We start from the raw sequence: 22247 nt of genomic DNA, 5'->3' as shown, positions 1-22247 counted from the left end.
CCAAGCTTTATAACGACCAACGACCCGGAGCCCCCTCGCTCCATACTGACGGTCTGAACGCACCGGACTCCCCTTGGCCGGGGGACGACGGGGGATCATCTTACGCCGGTCGGAACGCTAACCATAGTTTCAATTTACGAAACAATGCCTTATCCATTTGCTACGATTCCACGTCAAAGTAGAAAACTAGTATTTTGATTAATACGAGAGAGAGAAAGAAAGAGAGTGAGAGAGACGGGACGAACAGAGCGAACCGAAATGAACTCTATTAATATAGGAGTGAGAGTCGATTGTTGAATGGAGGGCGTTCGGTTACTGAAATACTGAGCATGTAGGCGTACAGAATGAAAAGTAGGCAGTGTTTGAACAGAGAGTGGAGTGGACTGGAGTGGAGTGGAGTGGAGTTGACATTGTATAATTATACATTAACATGAGAGAGATTGTATAATTGTATAATAGTTAATTAGACGGAACAAGAAACAACTCGACGACTAAACGACTTATTATACTTTAGTTGACACTAACAACTAACGACTTAGTGCGAGAGTGTCGCTACGAGAACTAGTGATGTTATTATAATAAAAATAACGAGTTCATATCGATACAGCCTGGCAAAGAACAGATTTAACGAAATAATTACTGAGACATACATTCAGGTTGTCTGTCCGTTAGTTGGAAATTTCTCATATTATCATACAAATTGTGACATTACCGACTCTGTAGGTACTAATATTATTTCAGTCATATCTCATATCAATACTAAAACTAATTTATATGTGAATGTATCGTCTCGGATAGCGTCAGTTAGCGGCACCCGCTCGTCATCTCTTGCGAGTCAATATTGTCGTAATATATGTAGGGAATAAAATAATGCCGAGCCGCGGCGACTCCACGGCGTTCCCTATCCGATCGGTTAAACATCATAGGCCGGACAGAAAAGCCTATAGGGGCGGTCCGCAGAGGGTGGAAACCTCGGAAAATTCACGTGAAGACCCACCCCTCAGCGGAACACGTGCGGCCAAATAGCCTCAGTGTACGACCGCCTTTACTAATCATTGCCGCTCGTGGCTGAAAACAACAAAAAAAAAAAAAACTAACACATCCAGCCAGTTTTGACGTTTAGAGATTACGTTCACCGAAAATACTTTCCCGCGGTTTCGTGCCTTCAAATATGGAAGCGCTTCCGGTTTGAGTGTTGTTGTTTCTTGTTGTTATTATTTTTTTTTCGTTAGTGCGAAATGGATGGAAACAGAACATGAGGCTATTTCATGGTTAGTTGGTTATTTATTGCGTTCGGAACTTTATATATTTTTTTAATGTTCCATTTTTTAATATGTTGTAACGGTTGTTATATAGGTATATTTTGGGCGGATGTATGACGTATGTCCTTTTAGTTGTCATTTACAAAAGTGCAATGACTTCACTGAGAGGTCTCTCGTGACGAGGGTGCTTGCCTTGTAATGGACCACAAATGAAGTCTCTATTAATAAGTGAAAGCTTTGCCGTTACTATTATGAAATATTAACAATAAATAAGTAGGTGTATATTTATAATATAGCTTTTCAAAGTTTATTAATACAATAACAATGTTTCGTAAAGTGAAAAAATACATCTATTTCAATTCACTAACATCGAATCCTTTAGGATAAGACCAAAATATTTATTTTCATTTCAAATATTTTTCACAGAATATAAATATATTTGATGTTTTTTTTTTTAAATAAAAATATATTTAGCATTAGATATAGAAAAAAATAACTCGAATAAGTATATAGTAATAACCAAGTAGGTACAAACTCAACATCTACCTTTAACAATATTTATTCTACCGAAACCTTCCTTAATAAACATATATATACTTATATATATTAATCTATCTCAAACCTGTCCGACCTTGTGTTTCGCTAATCATAGATGCCTTGACAGTCGTGAACAACGGTATGTAACACGTACATAGACAAGAAAAAACATATACTAGGAAAAACTAAAGAATATATCAGAATGTATTCAAATATTAGCGATAAATTAATGAATACGTACATAAAAAATAATAGTTTTACAGATACAGATACTTAATTAAATATAATACTGAACAAAATAACAAACAAAACAATCATAGCTATAAAGAGATAAAACTAACTGGCATAATTAGTTCAGAAATAAAATTAAAGAACGTTTGACGAATAAAAAAAACTAAACAACAACATAAAAACAATCCAATAACAAAGATAAACATATTCCATATTTAAATATTCAAACTCCAACAAACAGACCATTAAAATGAGCACGAAATAAATAAAACAATAACGAGTTCAACGCATTTTAACGGCGGTCATTTAGATAAATAACGAAATAAATAAAATTAATAAATAACATAACAATAAGACTCACAACAAAACTTTCTAACCCCATCGCTGACAGCTGTTTGAACTTGAAAAAAGAACATAATTAACTAACCAATGGGGTCTACATTCTAATTCTAATTCCCGGCCAATCAGGTTCGAGGACAGGCCAACATGGCGCGTGGGAACTTTATTATGGATAGTTTGAATTTAGAATTACATTTTTACATTTGTTTATATTAACGTCGTTCTTTGGGCGGCGATCCTTAACGTGCGACTGTTCAGTGTTCTGTGCGCCACAGAGTCGTGGCTATTTAATTATAGGTTTTATCAGATATACTTTAAAACACACGATTAATGAACATATCTTATGTTATCACGTCTTTAATATATTACAACACTATATATAATTAGTTCTCGTTTGTATTAAAATGTCTGTCAAAACTATTCTTGCATTTTCCTGTTTGGGTACCAACCGCTTGTTTTCCACTCGTCACAGCATCAGGGCTGTGTTAAATACAAAAAAAAAAAATATTACACATATGTGTTTTATTATATTAATGTAAGATAACTCAACATATATATTTTTTTTTAGAAAAAATCACAAGATATATAAATATGAATTACAAAGAGAACATAATTTTTATCTTAACGAATACCTAGCACACAAAAGAAGCGGCAAAATCAACAAAAGCAGAATTGACATCCTTACACGGACAAATTCGTAAATATTCTATATATAATTAGACAAGAAAAACATTATCTAATGATTTAAAATTTTCCGATGTCAGTAATAATAGGATTTATTTTATTATATCTCACTTTGAGTCCACAGTTAGTAACAACAAATAGATTTGTCTCTTCAACAAATTATCAGCTCTTAAGATAAGTATGGAGTCGTGATGCTGTGTACTATTATAATAAACGTATTAATTTATTTATTAAAGTATCTATACATACATATATGTGAAAAAAGATTTTTTTAAATAAAATCTATCATTATGATCGATTTTTATTAGATTAGATATAAGTAACAACGAAGTACATAATACATTATATACTACGTACCAGTTATATATCTCATACAAACGTCAACCCTATATATATATTTCCTTATTTACAACAAAACTATAGGTAATTTTATTTGTAACAGATCGTCTTAGTTATGGAATGTTTAAAATTATTAAAACTATCTCATGTATTTTCCTTCTAAAATGTTTCATAATAGTTAGTTAATGGCTTATCAAACAAAACATATACATTATATATAAAATAGTGGTCGTGGTGGTAAAAACCCGCCTCTCATGCAAGAGGCTGCGGGTTCGAAACCCGGCAAGTACCAATGTGATATTTCCGAGTCATATGTACTTTCTAAAAGTATTTAAACATCACTGACAGACGGTGAAGGAAAATATTGCGAGGAAACCTGGTCTTATAATTTCAAATTATAAGATTGAAATCGCCACCTCGTCTTGAGCAAGCGTGGTGATTAATGCTCTAACCTTCTCCATGTGAGAAGAGGCCTTTGCTCAGCAGTGGGCTCCGATTGGCCGATGATGATGATGATATATAATATATAATAATCATATATATAAGTATATTATATAATACACTAGAAGATATGTATAGGTACATTCTAATCTTTTAATACACACTAAAACATCTTTCATCCATATCAGTCAGAATTCATTACATTAAAACATTTATTCTATATATTAAAATTTAAATAAAATTTTATTCACACTAAAATAAATGAAGGCTCTTCGTTGAGCTCCGACCGCCTGGACCCGCGATTCCGTCCCCTCTATAATAATTATTTCGAATTAATATTCAATTTAACCACAACATCACTTATATCCATTCAAAGTTCTATTAAAATCTGTCCAGCTGTTAGATACGACGGAACAAGAATCGTTAGTTATTGACGTGTCCCGAGAATTGTTTGTATAAAATATAAAATATATATAAGGCGTGTTAGATTATAAGAAAATCGTAATATTTATTGAGATTATTTTAATTAAATTCATATTTAAAACATCAAAGATTAACTTTAAAATTATCCTCAATATAATTTTCATTGTACAAGAACAGAGTATAAATGTATCCTTATATAAATACAGATAAATATATTAGCATATGTCTTTGTTAATAATGTTTTAAGGAGCTTAAAATATCTGTTTAATAAATTTAAAAACTTTCCTAAGTTCTAAGTAACTAAAATAGTCGTAGCGTTGTAAGTTTAGAAGTACATTCTAAATAGAGTCGTCTTCCAGAGTCCCGCGTCAGAGTCGGACAGCAGTTCTGTGTCTGGCGCCAAGAGTCCAGCTGGTCCGCCACTTCTGCAACACCTGCTACAGCTGCAATTGCAAGGACAGAATCCGCAGGCCATCACACAGGTGAGCAGAAACAGGATGATGATGGACTGATTCGTAGCACGAGTCGGCACGGTGTAACTACATACGAACAGTTTGTAGTATTCATGTATAAAAACGTATAGTAAGAACACAGAGGTTAGACAGCCCAGGATAGCTTTCACAACGCAGTTTGTACCTAGATCATTATTTGAACCGACGATTTGAAATAATTTTCTTTTATTGAAATTGGCTTAAATAAAACACGTGACAGCAATGAAGACGCCATGTCTGTGTGTTTGTCGATCACAACGACTAGTTAATGATCAGCTGATTTGGTGATAGGTGATAATATTACCAACTTGGACGAAAAGAGGATGCGATATAGACGTAAGAAATATTAACATATCATACAAACAGTGCAAAAGTTTATATGAACTACATGTAAAAAATAATGGAAATCATTTTATATGACATTCCTGATTCTTTATATATGTGTTAATTATCAAAATTCACAAAGTTAGCGGAAGTAGATTATGGAGAGTTCGGTAATCATAGACATATGGCAACAAGCTGACGACGGTGGTAGGAGGTCCAGGGTACAGTAGGTGATGAGTTTAGTAGAGTTGATGAAACAGCAGGCGGTGACGGAGATGTGTGTGCAGTTCCAGCAGATGATAGCGGCCCTGGCGGCGCTCGGCACGGGCCTGGTGCCGCCGCTGTCGCAGGCCTGGATGATGCAGAAGATGATGACCAGGCCGCAGGCTGACAGGTCCGTAGATATAACACGACACACACACACACACACACACACACACACACATACACACACACAAACACATATACTTACTATATATATATGTATCGTGATAGACATGAATACTGACCCGTGAGTAAATTACTATGTAATTTTTTTGTCCTAACTTATTTAAAGGTACAGTTTTAATAAAAGTAATTTTGACATCATTATAACACCTTATAGGGATAAGAAACTTAATCTCAACAATGGCGTCGGGAACATAAAAATATTTTTTTTTTATTTCAAGTTAACGAACGTTACTATTGTAGAAGTCTTTAAAGTTTTTTATTTAAAAAAAAACCGGACTTATTAAGATAAAATCTATTAACGAAACAGTTTTAAAACGTTAATAAAGATGCTGTGCAGATGTAATTGCTTCAACTGATAGCTAGAATGTTAACGCGGTAGTTATTTAAGACCTGACCTTACATTCAGTCTTTGTTGTTTTATATTAAAAATAAAATGTTTATAATGTCCCAAATTAGTACGCTCTCAGCATCATTCAAGCCGATCACCGAGAGATTCAATCGTTCACGAATATTATCATTCAGATTGTGACCCTTCTAATGGCATTGAAAATTTGAATATTTTACTGATGTCGCTAGGCGCTGATTTTAACCTCATGAAACAAGGTTAGGACATCCGACAGACGGCCATTATCCGCCTTCTCTTATCCGATACCAAAAAATCATGTCACAAATATTAAATCATATGAAAATCGTCACAGTAAATTCAATGCTCGATATCAGTGCCATTACAGATTCGAGATCGGATCGATCTCAAAGCGACTCTACGCCGACGCGATAAGGTTCCGTTTGGAGCGCGACACAGCGCAGGCGAGTTTGTCCCTATAAATAAAGATGAATCCTTGAGACGTGCTGTGTTACTAGATACTGTACTACGTATATAACGCGGCTTCACCTAGAACCGGTTCGAACCGGTTATATGTATATCTGGTCGATTATCATTCTACTGAACCCGTTGTCAAGGTTGATATACCTTTTTTTGTTCGTGTAATAAAGTTTAAAATTCATTGTCATACAGCTTCGTATTAAATCTGTTCTAGATGTGAGTGTACGTGTTTGTGTATATAACTCGATAACTTTGTGTAAACGACAGACATACATAGCACTGAAAATCCACGATCTGGGCAACCTTCGATGATCGGAGCTGTGTTAGCATTATCTGTAACATGAATACAAATGTGCGTTTGAAGGGAATTCAGAATCAGTCACTTACAAATATATTATTTGCCCAAGTTAAAATATATTTAAACAATATTTACGAAATTGAATTTTCCTTCGACCTCTGCGTACAGTAACGGATGTCCTGAACTCTCCGCGAGCTCGCAACAAACGTAGTCAGAATTCGTTACATCCAAAAAAAATAGGAATTATGGTACACAATATCAACATATATTTTCCATAAATGAAAGTAAAGAAATATAAATAAATATGTCATTAAAAATATAATATAATCGAATGTTAAGTTTCTTACCCTCGCGCTAAGCGTTTGATGAAGACTATCATCACGAAACTATATATATTACGAAAATAATATATAAAAAAGCGGTATAATATGTCCGTATATCATAATGGTAAGTATTTCGTATCTATAATATAAGGAGATGAATTTTAAATCTCAATCCCATAGCACACGAGAGCTGTCGACGCGGGGTCCTCCAAGGTTGCATATTTAGACCAATTTGAAATTGTAATTCGTCCAGTACACCGACCATTGTTCGCGCCGCCACTGGGACACTAATTACAGTCGCACTTCGTTTACTCTACATAAATGTTGTTGAGGTCACACGCGCACCAATATTAAGATATTTATTCCAAACGAATTTTTTATATATAAAATGTTATAGATGATTTAGTGTCTATACCCAGCGCGGACGGTAGCCACAGAATATATATCGCAGACATTTAATGACACCTGTCAGCTGTCAACATTCTGTACATAATAACCAGAGCCGTTCGCCTATGTTCTGATAACAGTTTAAGTGCTGTGTTTTCCAGAGCTGGCTTCTTATTTTATTTTTTTCATACATATAGTTAGTTTTTATTCACACACGAAGTCATTTCTGCGAATGAGACGATAATAAGACACGCGGATACATCTCAGCGGATGCTGCGCCGACAATCTTTACAGTTCATTGCTTACGGAGATGGGAGATGTTACCTTTAGATAACAATCGTTAGTACTCTCGGCTTATTGAATATTAATATATCTCTGTTCTATTGAATTCAATTTTTTGTTTTTCATATATTTAAAAAATATTTCGTTACATTCATATATACATAATACATTATTGAATACCATATACAAACAAACAAAATAGTTTTAAATAATAATATAACGTCTGATTTTGAGTTAGCTATGCTATAAGTAACTATAAGTTAAATGAAAATTTTATACCTACTTCATTAACTGCTTCAATGAATTTAATTCCAACTAACGAGTGTGTTTCTGACAAACGAATTGATAGACGTACATACATTAATATATTCGTAACTAAGGGAAATAAATAATATCATTGGGTCCGTCAACATATAGTTGGCGAACTTGAGTCGGCACACTGTGTAGAGTAGTAATACTAATGGTGTAGTATAGTTGAATATTAACATATATATATGGATGTGTGTGTGTGTGTGTGTGTTGAAAGCAGCTACACGCGACAGATACTAATATGTAGTATCAGTAATATCGGTGCCTTTTGTACTCACTCAGTTAAACATTTCGCTCCGCACGTCCGATGTATTGACTCGCTCGCCGACACATCGCAGCGTACGTATTTATTGTATCTCGTAACGTGACGTTAACGTAAACAAAGCTTTGTTTTTTACGTCGCCTGATACCAATTATGTTTTAATTAATTCGCATTATATACGTATCTATCGATTCTCTCACGACCGTTACATTTCAGGTCGACGTTTTCTTTGTGTGCTATCCGTGTTTCAATGTAGGCACGTCACACGTAGTACGTAACTACCTACAATTTATATAAATTTTATATAAACTAACGAACTGAATAACAAAAAAAAAACGATTTAATATAATACTTTCGCTGAATATATGAAAAATTTCGTGTTTATTACTAATTTTATATAATTTTTTTATTATAAACCTATATCGGACAATATCTGAAAGGCTGTAGTGAATACATCGCGAGAGGAGTCGGGCACGCCGAGCTGTAGCTGCTGTGACATATGACATAATAAGGATGTTCGGTTCGCTACCCCTTTCATTACTGACGCGAAATGTCTGAAGGGAAACTCATAGAAACGGGTTTATGAAACGACTCAGATATAATCGCTCAAACTATATTAAGAAAGCGTTTATATATAAGAAATAAAACATTATGATTAATATAGTTATATTATTATTATTATTCATTAGTGGTTTTTTAATCTTCATTATATATACAGCTGATGACTCCATATAATAGATGTATGTACTTGATGTAAATCGTCCTGTGTGGATATCAGTTAATTCTGATACTACACATCACAGGAAATGCTCGTATAGTATGTGTACTTTCGTCTCAAACACAATAACTACACAACCTTTATAAAAATTAACTAACAATTATTTAATAAATAGATGTTTCTCATGAAACATATATTAGCAACTAACGAGTTATATGTTTAAAACTTTTATATTAAGAACATAGAAGTTCCTTGTGATAACTCGAGTATTATCATCAGAGCGGAGGACAAGCCGGGGAGTTCCCCGACCACGGAACAGCCCCTCGACCTGAGCGCCAAATCCACCTCCAGCACGAGTGGGACCCCACCACCGGAAAAGGTGACCGACACCAGGTGAGATAACTAGTATCACAATCGCAATAACCACATATAGCTCATAGATCACCAACGATATCATTCAAAATGATTTAATTCAATCTCATATAAATATAAAGGAATCGTTGAATAGAATTTTTTTTCAGAAACTTCAACCGCACGCTGAAGTTGGTCGAATTAAAAAAGATATGACGTCATCGTGTGTTGACCCCTTGACTTTTAAATTAGCACAGATTTGATAGGACCTTATGAGTTATGAGTCCCATCGGAATGGGTTTAGGAAGAATAACAAAGAGTTAGATATAACCGCGACTATATTTTCATATTTAACTGAAGTAGTTATATCAGGTTATTATTTTGATTTAAACTCGTCGTTCTGATTACTAGTAGGTGCCTACTAAATCTACTAATACGCGAACGTAATGTTTTCTCTTGATACAGATTTAGATCTAAATCATTTATCTGGCGTAATATAAAATGTTAATTTATCGGTATCAAAAAACTACTTTAAAAGGTATATTTCACCGTAAAAACAGATATTTTTTTAAATTTTTAATCTGTACATATAAAAAAAAGTGTTATAAATGGAGAACAGTTAAATTAATGGAAATCCCTGATAACCTTCCGAGTATTCTTCACAAAAAAATATTTAGGATGGCGAACAGTCATTTAATATCACGAAACTATGACAAATAAAAATTTCCTCGTTACATACAAAAAATATATTAAAATCAACAATAATGTGAGCATTATTGTAAATTACTTACAGTATACAATTTTCTTCAAATAAGATTAAAATATTCGTGTGTGCAGGACACAGAAATTAGATTTTATTCTGTGGAAGTGTACCTAATTTAAGTTTTATATTTTTTTATATAAGAAGGAAAAACCATTTTACAAAATAAGCCTTTTTGTATTTAAAATTTTGTATATAAAATAATAACACGTTTTTATTAACGAATTGAGAGGAAAATATTTTGAAATTTATTCACAAAATCATATAAAGTGGATACAGAATATCCGGGAAACACTTAAAAATATTGGCTGGGCGTTACGTTCAGAAACTACCAATATAAAACAGCGGAGCCTCGCGGGATCTAAATAACTTAAAAAAAAAACGCTTTTACAAATTAAAACACTTATATCAGACGATTTGTAAAGAATCGTTCGGAAGCTATCTATCGGAACGATTTAAATCACACAGTTATCTGCTTATGTATAATAACAGTGAATTGTGTATAAAAAAACAATATGGCGTCCACACATTACATAACACAGCCTGCGGCGAGTAACAGCTGATCACGACATAAAGCCGGCAGTCTGAAGCCATCTCACAAGCGCCCTAAATATCGAGACGAAATTTCCGAGGGCCCTTCACAGTCTATTGAATATTCGCAAACTTGCATAGCCTCCGCCCTCGACGTTGCTCGTTCACTTCAACCTAATATTATCAAAAGACGCCACACAATCCAATGTATATCAGACTAGGCTTAATATCGTTTGGGCCGACGACTTTGCTCGTTAAAAAGAACTATTAATTGTAGACTTAGTCATGATGTCAGTATGGACGCGAGTCACGAGTTATTGTGACCAAGTGTAGGGTTTCTCCATCTCCCACACGGCTCTAATACAAATTCCATCAAAATCGATTCAACAAAGGATACATACACTGATTCATGCTTTTGATTTCTCCCAAAACAACCAAACACAAATAGATTTGTCTTTATACTATTTACAATTTATATGAAAAACCTCGTCAGGATCGACTCGGAGATAATTTGGTAGAAAAATAATTGAATAAAAAACTTTACTTTTTCATTAATAACGTTGCTATATTTATTCTATAGTACGTAATTATATTTACATTATTTGCAACATTAAAATTATAGTTCATCATATATTTACTTAAAACATTATAACGAAGTACATATTTATATATATGTATATCTATTTGGGACACGCGCAATACATATTTGTTATTTAAATAATATCGGTAATTCATAATATGGGCATATATTATTGGTGCAGTGCACGCCGCTGGTCGATTGGCCATGGTCCGAGCACGGGCCATAACACCAAGCAATCGCAGCGTTCACTTCCCATTGAAATATGGCACCGTATTACATAAACAATGTGAGTGAATGCACCCATTAATGTCGGAAAACGAAACTTGGAATAAGTTCAACGTACTGCAGCACGATTGAAACGCCCTGATGTGCTCGAACGACGGAATACTAACAACGGGATCGAGTGTCCCGTACACGAAAAACAAATGACACCCGACTGACGGGCTGACGACGACATCGCAACACTAATACAACAGACGTAATCTGTGGGACGGTTCAACGATCCGTCGCTGGGAACACGCGGACAGACGGACAGAAATATTTGCATTGACGTGTAAATATATTAAAAGTAAATAATCGACCGAACGGTTACGCGGCAGGCCTTTATAGATGTCATAATTTTTATATCAATGTTTGTATTACGTTACGACGTAACTGCGAAACTGAATTGGTTTAAAAATAAAACTAGGCACATATAAGGGGTGAAACAATTAAGTTTAGAGAAGACTTACAATACGTACCAATAAAATAAATTTCAAATAACATATATATTAGAGGTATGTATTATATAATATTTTATATATAATGTATATGTATATAATGTTTTATTAACGAACATTGAATGCATAATTAATTAACGTATCGCTCCACTCGAAGCGTTCTCAAAACGAGGAGGATTTCATCCAGGATACCGGGATGTATAGGACAAATATAAAATACGAGAAAAATAATAGTTTTATAACGTTACACAGAATAGGGACGTATACCTCTACTGATATATCGCGACTTATGTTTAAAGATGTCGAGTTGATCTTAGCTATATACTTATTCATGAAAAAATATTTTAATAATTTAAATTTACTCAAGAAGATAGTATCTTAAATTCATGGATGCCTCGAGATCTGAACCCGTTACTTCAACATCTTATCCGCGACGTTTTCTAAATTGAGCTATCGTGTCTTAAAGCACAACGCCGGTAACATCATGATATCCGAAATACATATATATTATATATGACATGAAATATAAAGTTAGCAATAGCGATGTACGTATGAGGAATGTTCAAAGGCACGAGCTTCATGTGATAAGGTGGTCCGCATCATTGGGTCCACAGACGCGCTCGTTACCGTCCACGGACGTGTCCGCTCCAGCTAAACACAAAGGAGCTGCGAAACGTATCGGGAGACGAGACGTCCTCGCAGCAGCGGGAGTCGGGACACCGATATTATGCACGATATCAGATCGATAGCTGAATAAATTCATTCGGCTCCGCGATGTGGGTCGCGCGACCCGCCGAAACAAATAAAAATGCAACTATGGCCGGTGCATCGACCTTGCATCCTCGCCGTACGTCACCACGCGCGCACCAAAGCCCTCCCTACGCACGAGGCAGCAAGGTCCGAGGTCCCGTGACTCGGCTCGCTCAAAATAAGAAAGTAAAACCCAAGATGAAACTGAAGACGAACGGCAAAGTTCACAGCGAACGAGACCTTATAGCGATAGACATAGAGTTGGATTCGGCGCAGACGCGGCCGGGAAATAAAAGACGAAGGGAAAAGATAAAGGCGCATTCATAGCGGCCCGTTATCGGCGAGTCCGTGAGTAAATATTTCGCGGGCGGCGTTATCTGGAATTAATAAGACGGGCGGTTTGGAAATATTGAATCTAGACGAGCCGCGCGACCGATTGCGGCCGATTGCGACCGATTGCGACCGATTGCGTGTCATCGACCAGCTTTTGACCCACATTGCATAATGATTCAATTTTGTATGATTTCTTTTGCCTTTTTTTTTGTTTGGCTACGAAGAGCTGTTTGCTCTGGCACTGATAGGATCGATGTCTCAATATGGAGACTCATTGAAATTGATTTATCCAAGTACAGGTAGGAAGTATAAACTTTACATTCAAGATAACGAGGACACAGAACCCGAGAACCCGAGGCGTACTCGCTGAGGAGTGGGGTCGTTACTCGTTAGTGATAGTGCTGCAGGGAACCATAAGACGACCCTGGAGACGTTTGATTTAGAGGAAGAACAGGCACTCAAACTCCTACAAGACAGAGATCCTCAACTTCTTGATATCGAACAGCTTAGAGAATCCTAACTTACAAGATCACCTTACTAAGTTATATTTTTCTTATATTCGTTTGACGTAGAACGCGTTTCAGATTTATGTAATGTTTGTTCCAGATTAAAACGTCCTCCGCTCGAGGCTTCGGGGAACAGCACGCGGCGGACGTACACCGAGGATGAGCTGCAGTCAGCTCTCAGAGACATCCAGTCCGGGAGGCTGGGCACGAGGCGGGCGGCCGTCGTGTACGGCATCCCGCGCTCCACGCTCAGGAACAAGTTCAACAAGTTCGGGCTGGCGGCGGAAGCGGGCCCGGACTCCGAGCCGGACTCCGAGTCCGACAAGCCCGACTCGCCGCCATCCGTCATACTTAAGATCCCGACCTTCCCGCCTCCGGACGAGAAGAGCCCCTCCCCGGCCGCCCCCGTCACCCCCCTCACTCCGCTTCTGCCTCCCCAGCCTCCCCTCAACCCTCCGTCGCAGCTGCTCCTGTCCCCATCCGTGTTCGCGGACCCCTCCACCCCCCGGCATCTCTTCACGTCGCTGAACGACGTCATCGCCAAGAGCATCAGCCAGAAGTTCCAGCAGCCCTTAGAGCGCCCGCCCCCCGCCGACCTGCAGTACCTCCGCCCGCCCGAGAGACACGTGTCCGTCATCAAGACGCCCCCCGACAACCAGCGGTACTCCGCGCCCGGGAACTCCAAGAACAACGGCCAGCCGCCGGCCGGGGGGAAGGGCACCAGACCCAAGAGGGGCAAGTACAGGAATTACGACCGGGATAGTCTGGTGGAGGCCGTGAAGGCGGTGCAGAGGGGGGAGATGTCTGTGCACCGCGCCGGCTCCTACTACGGAGTGCCCCACTCCACGCTGGAGTACAAGGTCAAGGAGAGGCATCTCATGAGACCCCGGAAGCGCGAGCCCAAGCCGCCGCCCGACGTCAAGCAGCCGCCGCCCAAGCCCTCGAAGCCGCCGACGAAGCCCTTCACGAACGGCCTCAACGGCCCCGAGGCCTACCCGGCCGGCTACCCGTTCTGGTCGGGCGCTCCGCCCTTCAGACACGCGCCCGACCTGTACGCCTCGCACATGATGCGGCGCCTGCAGGAGGAGGCGCCGCCGCCCGCCAACGGCTCCTTCCTCGAGGGCATCATCAGGTCCAGCCTGGAGCGGCCCGGCGCCGCCCTGCTGCAGCGGCTGGGAGCACCCGCCTCGCCCCCCGCCCCCGGCCCCGGTCCTGGCCCCGGACCCGGCCCCGGCGCGGCGGGTGACGCACTGCGCCGGCGACCGGACGCCGCGGAAGAGTCGGCCGCCAAGAGACCGCGCCTCGACACCGACCACCAGCTGGCGGCCGACATGAGGGAGGCGGTGCAGAGGCTGCGGGCGGACAAGATGAGGCCCAGGAACGGCACCCCCACCCCGCCCCCCGCACCGCCCGCCCAGGAGAGGGTCTAGCCTCACCGGGCACCGACATCACAATAGTTACCTTACACACACACACACAGAGACGACACACCGGACGGAGGCGCCCGGCGGACCAGCACCGGCACACTCCCCCCCCCGACCCCCCGACCGGCCCGGCCCGGCCCGGAGACCCTCGGTGCAGACCTCGTTATGTAAGAGACAACCAAAAGTTAATGTTATGAAATCGACTATTTAAATATTTTTTAAGTAATTAAAAATAAAAATAAAAAAACATTGTAACAAATTAATTATAACCTAGCTGCGAGTGTAAATGTTATCGTTTTGTAAGTGTCACGATACGCTGGTTTTGTGCGTCGTGTTTTTTATATTAGATAGGTAATGTGTATCGAATGAGGCGGAGCACGCGCGGAGGCCCGCGGAGGCCCGCGGAGGCCCGCAGAGGCCCGCAGAGGACCGCAGCGGACGGACGAGGACTTGTGCAATTATTACTGAGAGCGCGTGTTCGCGGAGGGACGCCGGCTGGTGCGTCGATTCCATATTACTGAATGTGATATTTAGCATAGTGCGGCGCGCGCGAGCCCGCACGGGGTTTACACCCACACTAGTGATCTTAATATTTTATGTACTATTATCGTATCTTAAGAAGATATATTCTTATTTTTCATGGTCCAAGTTTTAAATGTTTTATCGACTATACAAAAATATGAATAATCATTATTATATTCTTGTCGACTTTAAAAAAATAATTATAATTAGCCCAAAAGAAAAAACCTCAAAAAAAATATGATATCTTCACGTTTGTGACGTTTTTTGGTGTTCAGTCGAAAATATATTATGAACTACGGAAACAAAAATAATGTATACGCTCTCCCGAGGAAGTAAACTTAGGTAAAATTATTTGGCTATAGATAATCGTACGGTTAACGTAGTGAGTAAGGTGTATTCGCGCGCCTCGTGAGTGACACTTCTTTGTATTATGTATACATATATTATACCTATACAAATAAACTATTGTCCTGCGTTCCCTCGACCACTCGTGGAGGGAGAATTGGGGAGTGACCTCGACATTTCGACACAAATATCACAACAGTACCAGGAAAGACATTGTAATATATTCAAAGAAAAAGTTTATATATATGTATATACGACGAGATTATCAAACATATCCGATGCCGAGATGTCGAACACACTCGAAACAAAAAAAAAAAACAAAATTTTTATATTCGAAATTTAAACTAGTCGATAACATGTTTCACTTTCGTTTCGTTACGTGCGTATAATTTTGGACGTCTTTTTAATGTTTAATCTTCGACAAAAAAAAAGTTAAATGATCTATTGTAACTGTTATATCGTGCATTTATTTTGTTAAAAGACATGTAATGTATTTATAAAGACATATTATATTAAGGTGTTCGCCCCGAGCCCGCCGGACCGCATTACTGAATGATTCCAAATTCAAATTGAACCGATTCCTTTGTTTTTTTTTCTCTATACGTACACAGATCACGTCACGTGACATATGTTGATGTAATGGTAACACAACAACAACAACAACAGTTATTTTGTGTAAGTCTGTACAGAAATAATAGGATGGGACAATTTGCAAAGAGAATTTAGATATTAATGAACATTCCGTTTAGAATGTTAATAGAGGATTTTTTTAAAATAATAATTATAATAATAATATAAATATAATTTGTCATCGGGAACAAATCATTATGTTGTTTAATCTTATTTGGTAACGTTAGTTAATTTTTAAGCGTCTTTATTTGTAACACTATATACTATTATATTATATATTGTGATGTTATACATGTCATTGTTTACGCGCGTGGTGAGTGGTGCGTGGTGCGTGGTGAGTGGCAGTGGGTTCCGTGCCCGGACACAGAGAGGATGCGACTGACTTAGTAATAGCCCCGGGCGCTAGTTCGTTTTGTACAAAGTGTATACGCCGCCTTATCACATAACTTTTATCTCGGCGGCGATCTCCCCCCCAGCCTCCGCTGTACGTCGATCGCTTCATGTTTTTTTAATATTATTCTGTTACGTAATCGATGACGTCACGGACCGCTTCCGGTCGGAGCGGAACTGCCAGCGAGATCGCCGCCGTATTAGGGAATCGTTTTATTATTGTAAATTGTTCGATCATTTTTTCCACATATTATTAAGAATTTTTAGTTTATAATGTAGCGTAATTTTTGAATTCTAGTTAGGCGGTAGTGATTCTTTAATATTTTTGTTAATTATTATTTTATTTTATTTTTTTTTCGTATTTGTAATAAATTTCTCTTAAGCGTTAGGTTAGTCTTGAACGGTCCTCGACTGATCGAACAAAAAGACAATGAAGGGAAGTTGCATTTTAAAGAAAACACACATACGTTTAAGATAAAGGGAGGAGGCTGCGGCGACGACACGTTCACCGACCGTTAAACACACGTTAGACACGCGTTAACTGTCCGTTAAAGTCTCTTCGCCGCAGCCCTCGGCCCCGCGTGTTTCATCATTTATAAAAGACATTGCCAGATCTTATTTCTAATCATAACACATGTTGTTTGTTTGTGTGTGTGTGTGTGCCTGTGTGTGTGCGCACGCGCATCGAACGTTCGTATATCGTAAGCTTCACCTATTTTGTTTTTCTTTTTCTATATCTATGTACTAGAAGATTTTTTTTTTTTAATAAAAAAAAATTATCGTACTTTTATAATAATTCCTTATACTTATTATAATTATAGTACCGGGGTGATTTTGTTTTAAACAAATACCAACAGTTCAGAGGCGTGGGTTGCCACGTTAAAAAATATGTACAACACAAAGCATTTAATGTTAGAACATATTAATATAAAGTTATTAGATACGAGGAGAGAAATTAAAAATATGAACGAGTTTCCTTATTTGTGTAATATTTATTTCTCGCGAGACGCTTACGAACCGACATCACACTGCTGGGGAACATTTGTTTGAATGTTATATTATTATATATATGTATATTATTTGTGATTCGATAAGAGAATGTTTTAGGTAATGGACCAATGTATCGGATGCTGCGAGCGCATCTCGACATGAGCTAAGATCAAATTATTGTATTGTTAATTATTGAGTACAAGTTTTAATGCTATATTTTATTTCAATATACATCAATCACCTTTGGTTTTTGTTTTTTGTTTTACTCCTTGGATGTTGTATGTTGTTTAGTTTACGCGACTCGTTTGTTTCAGCGTTTCTAAGTTTACATATTATTTTTGTACTGTACTCCTGCGACGTATGGCCCTCCTCAGTAACTAGTGATGACAGACACTGTCTCCATGTGAATTATATTTTCGAGTTCACTTTCATCTGCTAAGCGAGTTTCGGTAAATTGGCACTTCTGTATTGAATCTAGTCAAATTAGAGCAAAACAAATTAATGAAAGCTAAGCTTCCGGCGATTCGACTGAAAATATATAAAAGAAAATATGAGAATTAACGTCCAAAAGGTCGCTTGGCGGCAAAATGTTGATTTGAAAATGTGGAATTGTGCACTGTGTATGTTGGAAACAGTCTCTTATATCATATAGCTAACGTAGCGACATTCGAGGTGGACATTCTTTCATATTGTGTAATGACATTTTATCTTTAAGACCTTTATATCTTACGTTAATATCTTAAAGTTGATGGCGAGAGCGGTGAGGCAGATGTAAAGGTGTGTGAGGATATTTAAAACAAACTGTATACAATAAATTTCTTTCATTTGTTGAAATATATTTTGTTTTATTTTTCACACCACACATATTCTATGCATAGAGATTACCCCAGAACTTACCCCAAAAAGGGGTAATTTTGTGATATGAAATACTTTGAAATAAATACGTCTGCGATGTATATTGGCTTACAAAAAAAAAAGTCAAACCTGACATGATAACCTCGAGACCCAATTTCGAAATTGGTCCGCTAATTTGACACTTCCTTTTACCGACTGAAAGAAAATTATAACGAAACATAATGATAACCGCAAACGACATACAGCCAATGCGAACTTTTTGCTTCGCTTTCCGTTGGTTACATTTTGAATTTCGAACAGCTCCGGGCCACTGGCACTTGCTCTCAAGGTCTCTGTGAAAATAAAAAAAAAACATGGCGCTAAGTAAATTTGTTTCTGCATTAAATTGAGAGAAAGAACCCGTTTCTGAGGTGGTTATATTGTTATCAAGCGTGTATCTGGAACTGTGATATTTATTTTAAATAATATTCAAGATATTTGAAGAGCTCCGTTTAATCGATGGATGCCTGTCCCTATTCATTGACACTTCATTAGCTGAGTGACATTCCAATAGAGATGTAATGTTCATTATTTTTACCTTTAGAACTAATTACTGCAATACGTACTAAAAAGTGTTACTATAAATTTATTCGTTTATATTCCAACTTGCGTGATCTGAACTAATATATACATATAATTCATAATTAATTAAATTGTTAGAAATAATTTAATGTTTAGGAAAAACTACATGCCCTTTAAATACCAACCAAAAGTTAAACAATGCTGTCTGACAATAAGAAAAGTATTTACATCGACCTTTTTCAAAAATACAAAATGAAAAAAAAGTTCATTTTAAAGTTATTTACTTCAATAAAACCCGCGATAATGTTTCGACCAACAAGAGAGGTTTTTATCCGGCCCGCCGTAAAAAGAAAAATGCGCTTGCACCGAACGAAACCGAAAACAACCGAATGTAACCATGACCTTATACGACACGCGCCTGTGTGACTGTCGTGAGCGTGTGTGTGTGTGTGTGTGTGTGTGTGTGTGTGTGTGTGTGTTTGGGTGTGTGTGTGTGTGACGATGTGTATGTCTGTGTGTTTGTAATTCGGGTACTTTGACTGGCTGTTGTTTCCTTTTTGTGGTCCCAAAGATTATAGAGTAATCGCAATAAATCTCTTTAAACATAATTTAATTATTTAACCATATTCTTTGGTCAACGTCAGTATAAATATTATTATTTCATAACACCTACCTGTAAATTCAACTCATCTTACTTAAGGTTTGTATATAAATAGCAGTTAATAATTTGACAAATAATTTATCAGTATTTAAAAAAGGAACCAACAATATGTAATGTACCAATAATATGTAATAGAGTTATAGATAAAAAAAAAAACAAATAAAATGTAACAAATCTTATGAAATATTTCACTAGCCCGATTACTTTTGACGCTAAAATAAAATGTGTTGGTCAAAGTTACAAACAGAACGAGATGTCTTCAAGCAAACAGCTCTGCAGGCTTATGACTTATTCTTTGCCGCGCAATTCGGATACTTTTCGTATAGAGCATTGCACATGCACATACAGCATGCATGGGTGTGTGTATTTTTCAGTTGGGCAATGCACTCTGGCACAATAGCACTGACCTTGGCCACGCAGCTGCGTGGACGTTGCCGCCAATTTAGTATGGGACGGGTGCTCGGAATTCGGTGATGTTCTTATTTTAAAATTTCACTTTTTAAATCATTGGCTGAAAACGAAAGAGGTTTTTCGTCATACATTCCGTTTTGGTTTTAACAAGTAAAGTTTACCATCAACGACACTATTAAAATTTGCGAATAATGAATTTCTTTTATTAAACTTCCATTTCATATTAATTAATTCACAAAATGTAATTTCTCACATTATACTACATTATGAGCAACTCGCTAATAAGTAAACTTTACATAGATATGTTCATGAAACGCTTTTTTTACATATATACATAGATTAATTTGTTATTATATAATATAATAAAACTTTGCTATAGCGTTTTACAAGTAGGAGACAAAAAAGCCAGTAAGCATCACCTGTCAGGGCCGTGGCGTGTGTGGAGCCATTACAACTAATTGTTTCTATTTTAATTTTTTTGTTCAAATTAATTAATAACGAGCGTGTATTTCAAACTGATCAACTTCAACGATATCACGCAGATAAAATAATATGTAAAAAAACTAATATAATAAATTATATTCTAATATTTTAAAACCTCTCTGAAGTCTAGAAACTAGCAACTACAACTTTGACTTTTATTTCATCCCTATAGGTACTTCTTTATTTAATTTTCTTCCAATCAACCTTCACGGTCAATTTTATTTTATATTAAAATTATTATTTAATAAAATTTCATATAGCATATTAAAATAAATCAAGGAACGAATTCAGAAATAAGCGAAATATTTCCGCACGACAATAGGTATTAACTATCTTTAAATATCTTTCTTATCCTTATTTTTTGTTTATACGAAAACGTTTTAATTAAAAGCATAACACTCATCCCTAACTAATCCTAAGAACATTCTTTAAAAGTGCACATTAAAAGGTTGAAAAACAAAAGAGTTGACAAGGAGTTCATGAAAACTTTATTATAGAACAGAACTAGCCATTTAATTATTTATTATAATTATTGGGATCAGGTAATATTTCAATAAAAGCAATTGTAAGAATTCTTATAAATCACGATATATTTTATTAACACAACGTCATTACGAGACAAAACAAAAGAAGAAAAAGAAAAAAATGAAAAATGCCTCTATCGGTAGACACAAAAACTTCGTACAAACATATACAACCTTACAACTTTATAAAATTACTTTCTCAACAATAATCACCTCTTGTTCGCTTACCCTTTAACATTAGTTTCATTTTTGTCAAACGGAAAATCTGTTCACTGAATACTTTATCCCGTATCGTTCGCTACCTCTGTATTGCATAGCATCACTCTCACACTAAACCCCGAGAAAACTTATTTCTTATTAACAAATCTATTACAATTGATGTAACATATCTAACGTGAGTTCTAGAACCTTCTAGTGTTTACTTAGACAATGCAAACTCTTATCAGCTCATAATGTTTGTAGAAAAAGCAATCGAAAGTTTAAAATCAATTTAAAAATATTATTAAATCAAAATTTCGTTTATTTCATATGAAGTGCAGTTATTCAGATATTAATATCCTAAATTTAAAGTCTATCTGGCTTAGTCACCTAATAGTATTAAAAAATAGAGTTATCACAGTAATTTGTCCTCTACCGCCAGTGCCATCTATCGTGTGTGTTGAGCAACTTAATTTCATATACATCTGTTACACCGCTTGTCGTGTGAACTTTATGAAAAAAAAAATAGTATATTATATAATCTTTTGATGAATTAGTTTTGTTATATAATGATTTATAAAAGTTAAGGTAAAATTAATTCTCCTGTTTTAGGTGAAAGAATATAAATTCAGTGGGATCTACAAATTTATCGATCTCAGACATGATTGAGGGTAATTAATTAATTATGATAAGACTAACTACGCAGTGAATAAGTCAAAGAAACAGAAATATTCGGTTAAATTTTATTTTTGTGTATTGCAATGAGATACTGTGATATGTCCCTAATGCCAACTCGTGAA

The 22247-nt window shown here is 36.9% G+C and overlaps 1 protein-coding gene and 1 long non-coding RNA gene across 10 annotated transcripts in view; one reads left to right on the top strand and one right to left on the bottom strand.

Moving 5' to 3' along the window:
• Positions 1-18590, top strand: part of LOC116774780 (mushroom body large-type Kenyon cell-specific protein 1-like) — an 88984-nt gene extending 70394 nt beyond the window's left edge. For 6 of the 9 annotated variants that reach the window (XM_032667530.2, XM_032667531.2, XM_032667528.2 and 3 more), the window contains 4 exons: positions 4616-4738; positions 5332-5465; positions 9203-9316; positions 13554-18590. In XM_032667530.2, the coding sequence (XP_032523421.2) occupies positions 4616-4738; positions 5332-5465; positions 9203-9316; positions 13554-14883 (1701 nt within the window). In that variant the 3' untranslated portion in view covers positions 14884-18590. The remainder of the gene's footprint in view (positions 1-4615; positions 4739-5331; positions 5466-9202; positions 9317-13553) is intronic. The other 3 variants (XM_032667533.2, XM_032667532.2, XM_032667529.2) reach the window with 2 other exon arrangements.
• LOC133319482 (uncharacterized) lies at positions 18181-21798 on the bottom strand. The gene is made up of 3 exons (XR_009753074.1): positions 21478-21798; positions 20239-20342; positions 18181-18941 (listed from the first exon to the last, which is right to left on the bottom strand). It is a non-coding gene; the product is annotated as an uncharacterized LOC133319482 (long non-coding RNA).
• Between the last annotated feature and the right edge of the window lie 449 nt (positions 21799-22247).

This window comes from Danaus plexippus, chromosome 23 (genome assembly GCF_018135715.1).
Source record: "Danaus plexippus chromosome 23, MEX_DaPlex, whole genome shotgun sequence".
Taxonomy (NCBI): domain Eukaryota; kingdom Metazoa; phylum Arthropoda; class Insecta; order Lepidoptera; family Nymphalidae; genus Danaus; species Danaus plexippus.
This window is presented reverse-complemented; position numbering and strand designations above follow the sequence as displayed.